The sequence below is a fragment of the Nannobrachium achirus genome, assembly GCF_963921795.1.
Source record: "Nannobrachium achirus genome assembly, chromosome: 3".
Classification (NCBI taxonomy): domain Eukaryota; kingdom Metazoa; phylum Chordata; class Actinopteri; order Myctophiformes; family Myctophidae; genus Nannobrachium; species Nannobrachium achirus.
The window spans coordinates 75,159,000-75,172,048 of record NC_137812.1 but is presented as its reverse complement, the minus strand read 5'-3'; the positions used below and the strand labels follow the sequence as shown (position 1 = coordinate 75,172,048).

Here is a 13,049-nt window from a genome sequence, read left to right as displayed (position 1 = left end):
TTCATTGCTGGCCAGATGAATCTATCAACCTTTTCATTATTCTGAAGTCAAGACATGGTATTGTATTGTTGGCATGAATGATGCAACAGAAAGACGTTGTTGTGAAAGCAGTGTGCCACATGCAGACAGCCTGCGCGATTAGTCCAATATAATTAATTCCCTTATGCAAGATTGAAGCGTTTTTTTTTTCTTTCTTTTCTTTGCCTACTTTTTCATTCAATTCGTTTTCAATCCCAAATATGCAGCCAGTAGGCCTATACTTTAACTGCTGCTATATTGGCTGTTTGTGCACCTGCTTGTAATGTATGCATTAAAATGATTATGTCCGGTATTTTCTTCAGATGTCCGGTAAATTTTAATCATGCCGGTCATGGTGACCGGCGGTTAAAAATCCTAGCGCAATTGGTGTATGCCAAAATCTTCTTAAACACTTTTGAGGGTCTAAGAAGAAATGTCTTTGCAAGAACCGTTGGTGAATGTGTTCTTACCCCACATCACGGTCTCAGGGCTGCTCAGTGATTGGTGGTTGACCGTACAGCTGTAGATGTCTCCCTGCTCTGGAGTGAACTTCAGGCTGGAGAACTGGCTGAAGGAGGATCCATCATGGTTGGGGTACGGTTGGCTGGCTGTGATGTCATTGGTCAGGTTGAGGGTGTTCCTGGTCCAGCTGATGCTCACTGGAGCAGGAAGGAAGCCAATCACATGACAGATGAGGGTGTTGACCACGCCCAGCTCAACATGGTCTCTGTGGTAGATGGAGAGTTGAGGCTCCTCTGTAGACACCAAATATACAGAGACACATTATAGAGACATTATATATACTGGGGTAGATGAGGGGGGGGGGGGGGTCAGTTCTTAAAGACACAGAGACATTATCAGTGGTGGTAGATGAGGACATTATATACATTATACAGCCCCACATCACAGAACACAATATACATAAACAATGGGCAAAACTGACTATAGACAGCACACATAGAATCAGGATGGTTCTATGTGTCAGGGTGGTCCCCCCCCCCCCCCCACGCATGCACGTCGCACGCACGTCGCGTGCGTGCATAAAATATAATTTATATATAAACATTTTCATTTATGTTAAACACTGTACGCTCAACAGTTGTGTGGTTAATAATAATTGTTGTGTTCATATTTACAGTCAGTGTTTCTATACCTAGTTTCACTGGTGGGTTCTTGTAGGCAGAGAGAGCATTCCTCAGGTTGACTTTGCAGACCTCCTGCTCAGCCAACTCATCATTAAAATCTCCAACGTAGGTGATTGGATCAATGAAGCCAGGCTGAGGAAACACCTCCTTCCCTTTGCTGAAGTCAGCGTACATCAACACTTCTCCATCCACTCCATACATGCCCTCTGCATCAGTGTTTTTATCTGGATCTGAACAGCCACGGACATTAATATCCTCATGGACTGGAGAGAAAACACATATTATATTAAATAAAACAACAAAGGTCTTCAAAGTGACGATGACTCATTATCACATCATGTTAAACTATCCTGGGAGGTTAAAAAGTTGAATAATCATGAATAAATGGTCAGATATTATAAGAAGCTTTCTGTGAAACATTGTAACCACACTGAATCATATGGCTGATGTTAATCTATTTGGCCTCAAAAGTCTAGTAACTCCCTCGGTCCATAGGGATATCCCTTTGGTCTGATGGTTAAGATATTAGGCTTTCATGTGGGAGACCCGGGTTCGATATCCCGGGTGTTACATATTGATTATTACAGTATATATGAAGAGTTCATTTGCAAAAACAGGTAACTCCGTTTTTATAAATGTTCACAAATCCAGTTATTTTTATTGTGCACTCAAAGTAATATCAATCAAACTGAAGTTGGGTGGATTTGACTAAGTAAAAATGACTTAACAAAATAGATATATCATAAAAAAATGTAACTTTATTAGAAAATAGTTTTTGCTTTCATTTAAACTTTGTTTTTTGGCAAAAACAGATAACTCCAACAGTCATTTTTTAATCAAAAACAGATAACTCCACAATTGATGTTTCACCATTGAATGTGGCCATATCGAGGACGCAAAAAGGGCGTAAGTGACATTTCCAGAATTTTACAGGAGAGCAAAAACAAAGTTTTGATTGACCATAACTATTTTATAAAAAATAACATACTTAAGCAGTCTGTACTTTTATAGGGGCCACATGTAGCCACCAGGGGGCACAATAGGGGAAAACTCAGGGGCCCCTGGGGTGCTAAAGGTGCACTGTTGCTCCAATCTGCACCAAACATGGCACAACCACTGTTCAGGGGTCTACTATGACAATAGTCACACCAGGGGCCACCTCACAGGCCACATCAGGGGCCCCTGGTGTGACTATCTTCATGGCAGACCCCTGGAACAGTGTTTGAGACAAGTTTGGTGCATAATGGGGCAACAGTGTGCCTATGGCACCCAGAGGCCCCTGGGGGCCACACATGGCCCCTGGGAGCCACACATGGCCCCTGGTGTGACTTTCCTCATGGCAGACCCCTGAACAGTGTTTGAGACAAGTTTGGTGCATAATGGGGCGCCATCTTGGATCACATGGTCTAAACACGCTGCCCTTTGGACTTGACTGTTTCTGCAAACAAAGAGCTATGTCACTTGTCTGTTTTTGCTATGAAACCTGATCTCTGAGGGCGTTTAGAATGGGATATATCTGCCTTAACTCATTCTGTGCCAATCACGAGTATACACGTGATATATTAGCGCATCCCACAGTGCCAATCACGAGTATACTCGTGATTTAAAAAAAAAAAAAAAAATTTGAAAAATTGTTTTTTTAAATTTTTTTTTGGACCCCATCAAAACTAGTGAACATGATTTCAATCGCGATTTTGCATGTTTAACCCCCATACAACCCCCATACAACTCAGGTAGCAGACCTCCAAGCTCACAACAGTGTAAAACATAATGGCCATTATCTCAAGAATGCCTGAACGGATTTCCAATCGGATTTTTTTGTTTGAAAGCTGTGAACAAACTGCACAAACCCACAACAATGCAATCCAGGATTGCATTGGATTTTTTAGAGCTCATTCTTCTCTGTTTTTTTCCCATGCATGAGGTGTGCAAGGTTTAATCATGGCTAAGTTGACGAAAATAAGGCTTTTAAAATGCTTGGTAGCCAATAGCTAACTTCAAGCTAACTTCATCCTCTTCCTGTACATGCACAAAGGAAAGTGTTCAGGCAAGTCATGGCTGCAGGGCTTCTGCATATACCAGCATATCTCTATGGGATTGTCTGTGGCACACTGGGCCCCCTCTAGTGGTGAAAGGGTGGCATCAACAAAATGGATTTTATATTTAGAAAAAAAAACAAAAAACGCTAACTTAACCATTCTTTACAATATTCAGCTCTTTTTTTTCAAAATGGCTTTTACCTGTTTTTGCAAATTATGTTATTTGATGTAATATATTTTAAATCACAGTAGCCTACACAATACATAATATGTTATAATGACTCAAAGCATATAATTTCTGTCGCGCAGAAAACTCTTTACATTTTTTATGATTTTTTTTTAAACATGCCCTACTTCTACTACTGTACACAGTGTCACACTCAAAATGCGTCAAGATGTGACACGTGTTGAGCTTGTAGATCTGCTATTTAAAAATAATTCGAACAGTTTTGGACATATGAGGTTTCCTCCACCTGACATAGACAATATATTTGATATGATATGATATCATTATGAAGGCTTATTAATAACCTGGGATTATACCTATATAAATGTTTGAATATAGACTACAGGCGTTGACACTAAGGCCTGTCCACCTGCCCCCCCGCAGGTAAATAAAACTTTTGGGCAGGTGAAGTTTGCTTTCAGGTTGCCTGACGACCTGGCAAGCCGGGCAAGCCGACAACGACGATATACTAGTGTTGTTGCTGCTCTTATATCACCATTATTACTGGGGTTGGTGGGGGCCAGACAGTAGCTCGCCGCAGGTCGCAAATGGCCCGCGGGCCGCCTATTGGGGAACCCTGCCATAGACCTATTCATTAGCTTCATAGCTCTGTAGGTATTTGGTATTTGGATTTGGAGGCATTGAGGTATGACATTTTTTTAATCGCAGAGCCCCAGAATGTTAAGAAATAAGTGTTAAATTGAGCGGTAATTAAAAATCGTACCTACCATTTTATAATGGACGGTTTACTTTTCGGGCAAGTGGGCATGACCTTTGGGCAAGTAGAACATGACCTGTACTTTCAGACGGGCAAGTGCCTCTGAGATCTTAGTGTCAACCCCTGACACATATTTTATATAATAACATAAATATATACTTTATACTTACAGCCAGGGATTATAACAGTATAGATATATGTATTAGGGATGCGGTATCGGTACTCGCAGTATCGGTACTCACCACGATACCAGTCTATGTTGCTGTACTCGTACTCGTCCCATATTGCTCACGGCAGCGCCAGATACCATTTTGTTTCATAAATATGTTGGTAACAACATATCAAAAGTCCTAAGACACAGTTTTGTGTGTGTTGGTTCAACTAATGAACAATGTTTCACCTTCTCTCACTCTAGGCATGACAACATCATTATTTAAAGCATTTTATTTTGGAGCGCCACACACTATTTAAGCACTTGTAAAGAAACTTAACTTACAGTATCGGTATTCGGTATCGGCAAGTACTCAAATTAAGTACTCGTACTTGTACTTGGTCAGCAAAAAAGTGGTATAGGGACATCCCTAATATGTATAAATATATTTTATATAAAAACATAAATATGTTTATACTTACTGCCTGGCATGGCTCTGACACCAAGTACAGAGGAGAGGATGAGGAGGGTGGCTGGAATCTTCATCATCCCTGAACTGAACTGAACTGAACTGAATGTAATGTAATGTAATTTAAGTATAAATTTAAGTATTAAAAGATGAATAATAATACTAATAATAATCAGCTGTTGTTCCTGGACTGGCGTTCTGCAGTCTGACAGGAGAAGGAGGGAGGAGGGCGTGTTCTTTAGAAGAACCAGCCAATCAGATTAAAGATACAGCCTTACATCATCTGTCTCCGGAAGACCACACTCAGGAGTTTTCAAGGAAAAGCAACGTTAAAGTTGGTGTTATGTAACTTAGTGAATATATACTTAAATATAACTTATACAATCTGTATGGTAGAGTATGTTAATACAATATAACTTATACAATCTGTATGGTAGAGTATGTTAATACAATATAACTTATACAATCTGTATGGTAGAGTATGTTAATACAATATAACTTATACAATCTGTATGGTAGAGTATGTTAATACAATATAACTTATACAATCTGTATGGTAGAGTATGTTAATACAATATAACTTATACAATCTGTATGGTAGAGTATGTTAATACAATATAACTTATACAATCTGTATGGTAGAGTATGTTAATACAATATAACTTATACAATCTGTATGGTAGAGTATGTTAATACAATATAACTTATACAATCTTTATGGTAGAGTATGTTAATACAATATAACTTATACAATCTGTATGGTAGAGTATGTTAATACAATATAACTTATACAATATGTATGGTAGAGTATGTTAATACAATATAACTTATACAATCTGTATGGTAGAGTATGTTAATACAATATAACTTATACAATCTTTATGGTAGAGTATGTTAATACCAGTAAGACGCCTAAGGGTGACAAGCGATCTTGCCCTACAGGGCGAGGTCGCACCATGTCTTGGCCATCTGGCCAGTGATCAGACCAGTTACCCATATATGGAGACCCCTGGTACCCATATATGGAGATCCAAGTACTGTATATGGAGATATTGCTGTGAGACCCCAAACATGCTTACTCAGTTATTCGTTGCGTGAAAGTCCTATGACGTCTATGACATCTGACATCATACATACAATCCCTTTTATGTCCATATATGGAGATCCCTGTCTCTGGGCACCATGACCTTTGACACCATCCTGTTCCTGGTTTGACACTAAAGGTCAGAGTTCCATTTCTCCCCTGAGCCAGCAGTCAGACTGTGTCCTCTCAGTGGTAACTAGAGAACTGTGGGTCTCCTCCACCAGGCCGGGCTGCCTATCCAGGACCCACAGACTTTGATCTGAGCCCACTTTGATGGGATCTGAAAAACCTGACTTAAACATCCTTGATCACATGACACCACACATAATACTTTATTTGTGTGTGTGTGTGTGTGTGTGTGTGTGTGTGTGTGTGTGTGTGTGTGTGTGTGTGTGTGTGTGTGTGTGTGTGTGTTTGTTTTGTTTTTTCAGACATGACACTGCATATTAATGGACATCACATATACCGTAATTGCCGGACTATAAGCCGCAGCTTTTTTCCCATGTTTTGAACCCTGCGGCTTATACAACAGTGCGGCTTATATAGAGATTTTTACAGCTAATAATGGCCAGTTAGTTAGTTTTACAATGGTCTTTAACAAGGATTTATATATAGATTTGTACAGCTAACGGCCACCAGGGGTGCTCTAGCGGGAAGCAGGAAGGACACCTGCAGCTTATAGTCAGGTGCGGCTTATATATGTAAACATTTGTTTTTTCTTCTAAATGTAGCTGGTGCGGCTTATATTCAGGTGCGGCTTACAGTCCAGCAATTACGGTAAATGTAAATACACCAGATTTAGCAAAGATGCTACTTAACATCCGCAGTCCCCATGCACACAAAACATTAAAACTAAACAGTGGATTACATTACATTAAGAAACAAAGCAATAAATAGATAAAAACATACAAGAACATAATGTGTAGCAGTTTGTGTGATCAAATCTCTGGGACTCGTGGCAAAATGTGTGTTTTGAAGAACAGTAATCTGGTACCATGGCAGGGGTCTAGAGCAACTTTAGGCACGGTGCCAACATTGGCACAGAGAAGGGTGATCACTGGCACACTGGCAGAAGACTGAGAGAGGATTTTTATTTTGAAATTAAATGTTGTTTTAAACCTGGTCAGTTACATTAAGTCACCTCATTTGCAGCAAATTACATCCTGCACATAATTCTACATTCATTAAAATCCTGAACTTTGACATGGGGAGGGAGTCAGGGTGATAGGAGGGTTATTGATCTGACTGGGGAGGGAGTCAGGGAGATAGGAGGGTTATTGATCTGACTGGGGAGGGAGTCAGGGAGATAGGAGGGTTATTGATCTGACTGGGGAGGGAGTCAGGGAGATAGGAGGGTTATTGATCTGACTGGGGAGGGAGTCAGGGTGATAGGAGGGTTATTGATCTGACTGGGGAGGGAGTCAGGGAGATAGGAGGGTTATTGATCTGACTGGGGAGGGAGTCAGGGTGATAGGAGGGTTATTGATCTGACTGGGGAGGGAGTCAGGGAGATAGGAGGGTTATTGATCTGACTGGGGAGGGAGTCAGGGAGATAGGAGGGTTATTGATCTGACTGGGGAGGGAGTCCGGGAGATAGGAGGGTTATTGATCTGACTGGGGAGGGAGTCAGGGAGATAGGAGGGTTATTGATCTGACTGGGGAGGGAGTCAGGGAGATAGGAGGGTTATTGATCTGACTGGGGAGGGAGTCAGGGTGATAGGAGGGTTATTGATCTGACTGGGGAGGGAGTCAGGGAGATAGGAGGGTTATTGATCTGACTGGGGAGGGAGTCAGGGTGATAGGAGGGTTATTGATCTGACTGGGGAGGAAGTCAGGGAGATAGGAGGGTTATTGATCTGACTGGGGAGGGGGTCAGGGTGATAGGAGGGTTATTGATCTGACTGGGGAGGGAGTCAGGGAGATAGGAGGGTTATTGATCTGACTGGGGAGGGAGTCAGGGAGATAGGAGGGTTATTGATCTGAGTCTAATGATCCTTATAACAATGTCCTGATAATCAAAATATGTAAGAATGTTTGATGGGGTGTCATTAAAACTTATGTTGACATGACACACTGACTATCTAGACAATAAAATCATGGCAGTTCATTTCTAAAAGGTTGCTGGTTGGGGGAGAAGGGGGGGGGGGAGGATTGGATGTGGTCAGACTAGTTGTTGTCGAACAGAAAACTCGTATCTCCATATTTTAACTCTTGATGTTTTTGATCATAATAAATAAATCAATGTCCTCCTTCATCATACTAGTGTCACACAACAGTAGTCAAAACAACAACCCTCCTATAAGCTGAACTCTGAGCTTGTAGATCTGCTATTATTTTGCTACTTTGTAAATCAGACTTGTTAAAAGTATCAGTTGTGAACTTCTATGAGGTTTCCAGATGACACTGCTGTGCACAAACTAAACTTTAACTTTCTGTTCTCCTTGGATGACTTCTGCTTTCTACTGAGAGCTGTGTGTGTGTGTGTGTGTGTGTGTGTGTGTGTGTGTGTGTGTGTGTGTGTGTGTGTGTGTGTGTGTGTGGTTTCAGCGTCGCTGCTGGAAATACTGCATGTTTTGACATGTTCATTTAAGTCACGCACACTCCACCAAGCCAAGCCTCTTTAGATTTCACTTCTCTGTCTCTCTCTCTCTCTCTGTCTCTCTCTCTCTCTCTGTGTGTGTGTGTGTGTGTGTGTGTGTGTGTGTGTGTGTGTGTGTGTGTTAGTGACTGTACGTAGGCCTACATTACATCTCACTGAACATGCCTTGGTCATGTGACCAAACTGTCTATTTGTGCAAAGTAAATTTACTTCAATGTTTACATTCTTTATATTTCTGTTAAATCTCAGAGGCAAATATCATAACTTTTTACTCCTCTGTGATCATGTGAAAACTTTACTTTTAAATGGTATTAATATTGTAACATTTTGAATACAGGACGTTTATTTAAATGGTATTAATATTGTAACATTTTGAATACAGGAAGTTTATTTAAATGGTATTAATATTGTAACATTTTGAATACAGGAAGTTTATTTAAATGGTATTAATATTGTAACATTTTGAATACAGGAAGTTTATTTAAATGGTATTAATATTGTAACATTTTGAATACAGGAAGTTTATTTAAATGGTATTAATATTGTAACATTCTGAATACAGGAAGTCTATTTAAATGGTATTAATATTGTAACATTTTGAATACAGGAAGTTTATTTAAATGGTATTAATATTGTAACATTTTGAATACAGCAAGTTTATTTGCAACAGTAAAAACGTAGTCCTGATTCTTCCACTGCTGAGAGGGTCACATGATCAGAGCTTCCTGCTGGAAACCAAGGAATATCTACAAGGAACAGACAACACCCGGAAGTTGGCACGCCGGGTGGCCACTTTTGGGTGGCGGAAGTGACGAAGTGCTCATAGACGCTAATGTTAATTTTGGGTGGCCAAAGTGTCATGGCGGCGTCCCATGGAGCCTGAAATGACGAAAATGACGTTGGTGTCCGTTCCTTCTTTGATCTTCCTTGCTGGAAACTCCATAAACTTTCACTTCCTGCTTCACTCAGCAGCCAATCAGCACGTCACGTTTTATTATTTTGTTCAGCGTCACCTGTTGCTAGGGGCAGACTTTACTATTATTATTGTTGTACGTTTCAGCAGACATATAAAAACATGATAAAAATACACATTAAAACAACAAGACACTGTAAGACTGCTTTTATATTGCTTAAAGCAAAGAACCAGCCATCGTGTGTGCGCGCATGTAGATGTGTGTGAATGAGAGAGAGAAAGATACTGACCATGACATGGTCACTGTATCAGGGTCAGTATCATGTCAGAATCATGAAATACACACACAATATATTTATAGTTTAATCAAACACTGCTTAGTTAGATGATCCTAAAAAAAAAGAGTTTGTTTGAAACTGGACCAAGTCAAATAAAGAGGGGTTGTGTGTCATCTGTCACTGAGACATTCACATCACTGAACACTGCTTGGCTATGACTGACCTCTACTGGTGACAAACTGACATGACATGTGGGCTCACTAAAAGTCTTAACTGTCTGAACTTCTTTCTTTCTTTCTTTCTTTCTTTCTTTCTTTCTTTCTTTCTGATGTAGATCAGCTCTTTTTATCAAAGCTATTCTTCTGCTATTTTATTTTATTTAAATATAAAGTGAGTAAATATGTCAAGTAATATTTTTAAATGTATTTCTTTCATTACTCATAGCCTTAAAGTCAAACAGAAATTGTCTTTGATTCACAATGTTCCAATGTCCAATGCTGAAAAACACAATTAAATCGTTAATTGCAATATGTGTGATAATTAAAGGACAACTTTAGTTTTTTACAACAAGGGTTCATATTTTAGATTGTAATTAAATAATATTAAAAGAAAATAGTGATACAATTATTTAATTTGCTTCTTTCTATTGTTTTAGAGATTCTTATTTCAGTGGTTGGGGGCATGCGTACAAGTGGCTAAATACTGTTTGTCATTTTACACAGAATAAGCCCATTCCCAAGATACAACGCAGCTGCCCATTATTATTTGTTTTATTTGCTGTGTTTGATCATGAGTTGCTGACTGCTGCTGGCTGCACACAGTTTGTGTGTCATGTGCTTGTGTGTGGTTATATGCACAACGGCTGTGCTGAGTGCTGACTTAACCTCTGTGTGTTTAATGGAGAGAGATTGGACTTTTCTTATGTTTGAGGAGTTGGTTAATAGGCTATTAGTTTTTTGTAAAAGATTACAACACTTAGCAACCTGTGGTTTATGGACACTCGACAGTGCGTTTTGCTTTGTAAAGAGCCCTATGTTAAATGGCCGTGTTTACTTTTCGATTTGGAAACCCACCGGAGTTACTGGCAATGCAGGCCAATTCTGAAACCCACCCGAGTTACTGGTAATGCGGGCCGATTCGAGGGGGGGGGGGGGGGGGGGGCTCCGACAGAGCTTGAATAGAGCGGCGTTTCTGGCTCCTCCGGTGCTGCACCCAACATATGCCGGTACTTCATTAATTCAACAAAGTGTTGAATTAATGTCATTTCATAATCATATCTACCTACCTTCTGCTTGAAATCTTTCCAGGTGTCCGCTGTTGAGAAGGTAATCACTGTGCAGGCAGGCACTACTGAACAGCTGGTACCAGGTCTCTCAGCAAGCTCCATATCGACAGCCAACAGCTTTAATAAAATGAAAGTAAGTTGCACACACATACTGTTTGCCTTTGACTGTAAATATGAACTTCAGTGTATACCTCAGTGCATCTTAAATGGATATGTAATAAAAGTGCAGACAGTGTCCAGAATTGGGTGCCAAGGTTTCCTGGCGTGTTTTTAACACAGAAAACATCTGCTCTTTCTATGACATGTTTAGAGCAGAAGTGCGCACACGACTCCAACTAGTTTCAACAATACTAAACTTCTTACCGGGTGCACGGTCGGGAAAACGTAACTTTACAAAGAAGATTCTCAAAGAGAACACCAGCACTCACGGAACTGTCCTTTTAAGGCACTTTTTTATTTTATAAGGTCGGCATGGTGAGCTGCAGAGCAGCAACAAACGGACGCGTTTCGGCATTAAGCCTTCATCAGCGTTGCATGCTGGGGGCAAGGGAAGAGTCACATTTATAGTGTCCGTCGAGGAGACAACTTCCTCTGTCCATAATATAGCTAATAACTCCCAACCAACTGTTACAATAAAGTGCAAAGATAATATCATTCATAGTTGAATCCTTCTAAATCAATTATACACATGAGTCCAAAAATACTCGACGGACACTATAAATGTGACTCTTCCCTTGACCCTAGCTCTGGTCCATCGCGTCACCTCCAGTGACGCAAATGAATATACCGCGTTCTCAGCCCCTACCAGCGCTCAACTTCAGTCAAAATAAACAAAACTACTTCACTACTCACCAAACCAAAGGTAGTTTTGCGTTGTTGAAAGTCTATTCTCTGCGGTGGTGAGCACCTCAGCACCCCACCTACTCTGTAAAATACATTATTTTTGTCATGAAATAAAACGCACCCACCTCGAGCCACCCAGCGGCCACCGCAGATACAATGGTTCACAACCCGGAAATAAGCGGCGGTCGAGTTGGATGCACTTTATTTCATGCCAAAAATAGTGTATTTTGCAGATTGGGTGGGGTGCTGAGGGTCTCACCACCGTGGAGAATAGACTTTCAACAACGCAAAACTACCTTTGGTTTGGTGAGTAGTGAAGTAGTTTTGTTTATTTTGACTGAAGTTGAGCGCTGGTAGGGGCTGAGAAAACGCGGTCTATTCATTTGCCGACGGGTCTGTCAGAGCGTCACTGGAGGTGATGCGATGGACCAGAGCTACCTTGCCCCCAGCATGCAACGCTGATGAAGGCTCAACGCCGAAACATGTCCGTTTGTAGCTGCTCTGCAGCTCACCATGCCGACCGTATAAAATAAAAAAAAAGTGCCTTAAAAGGACTGTTCCGTGAGTGCTGGTGTTCTCTTTGAGAATCTTCTTTGTAAACTTTCTATGACATACACTGGCCAGGTGGACACAGGTGTATTCAGTGATAATGGAAGTGGCCGGGGGTCATCTTGTCGCTTACTGCGTGGAAATGTTTAGTTTTTTATAGATTTTTTACACCATTATAGTGTTCTCGTTTTGATCATTAGACCCAATCACTGAATATCGGTAGGCCTACGTCTCCAGCTTCAGGATATGTATGATACTGATTTACTACGAGACTGTGGCATTTCATGAGTTCAGTAGTTTACAATCTAGGCATTTAGCAGACGTTCTTAATTCAGAGCGACTGTGGTTCTCAAAACTTTTATTTTGACCATCATAACTAAACATCATAACATAACTATGGCCATGCTCTACCCTGATTGGTCGAGGACTGGCTGGCCACCTCTGAAAACCGAATCTAGCTATACTCACAACACGGGCCATGGTGGAAGTCCTTATATGGTCAGCACACATTCTAGTGAGGAGAATGAATGGAAAATGTAGAAATTATATTTTTATTTGAATGAAATACAATCACTGAATATACCTTTAACAGTTGTGTGTTGTCTGCTTCTAGGTGCTGCCTGCATGCAAGGTATTTTCTCACAGCATGACTGACTGGTTCATTGACATGGTATAACTGGTTTGACTTGATGACTTCAAGAGGTCACCTTTATGGTGAACGCACGCACGCAC

At 40.6% G+C, this 13,049-nt stretch overlaps 1 protein-coding gene across 1 annotated transcript in view; it reads right to left on the bottom strand.

Moving 5' to 3' along the window:
- The window catches only part of LOC308281625 (H-2 class II histocompatibility antigen, A-U alpha chain-like), a 9,253-nt gene extending 4,311 nt beyond the window's left edge, over positions 1–4,942 (bottom strand). Inside the window, exons 1-3 of the mRNA XM_080721854.1 lie at positions 4,780–4,942; positions 1,172–1,426; positions 489–773 (exon numbers count right to left, since the gene is read on the bottom strand). Of these exons, the coding sequence (XP_080577980.1) occupies positions 489–773; positions 1,172–1,426; positions 4,780–4,846 (607 nt within the window). The 5' untranslated portion in view covers positions 4,847–4,942. The remainder of the gene's footprint in view (positions 1–488; positions 774–1,171; positions 1,427–4,779) is intronic.
- Between the last annotated feature and the right edge of the window lie 8,107 nt (positions 4,943–13,049).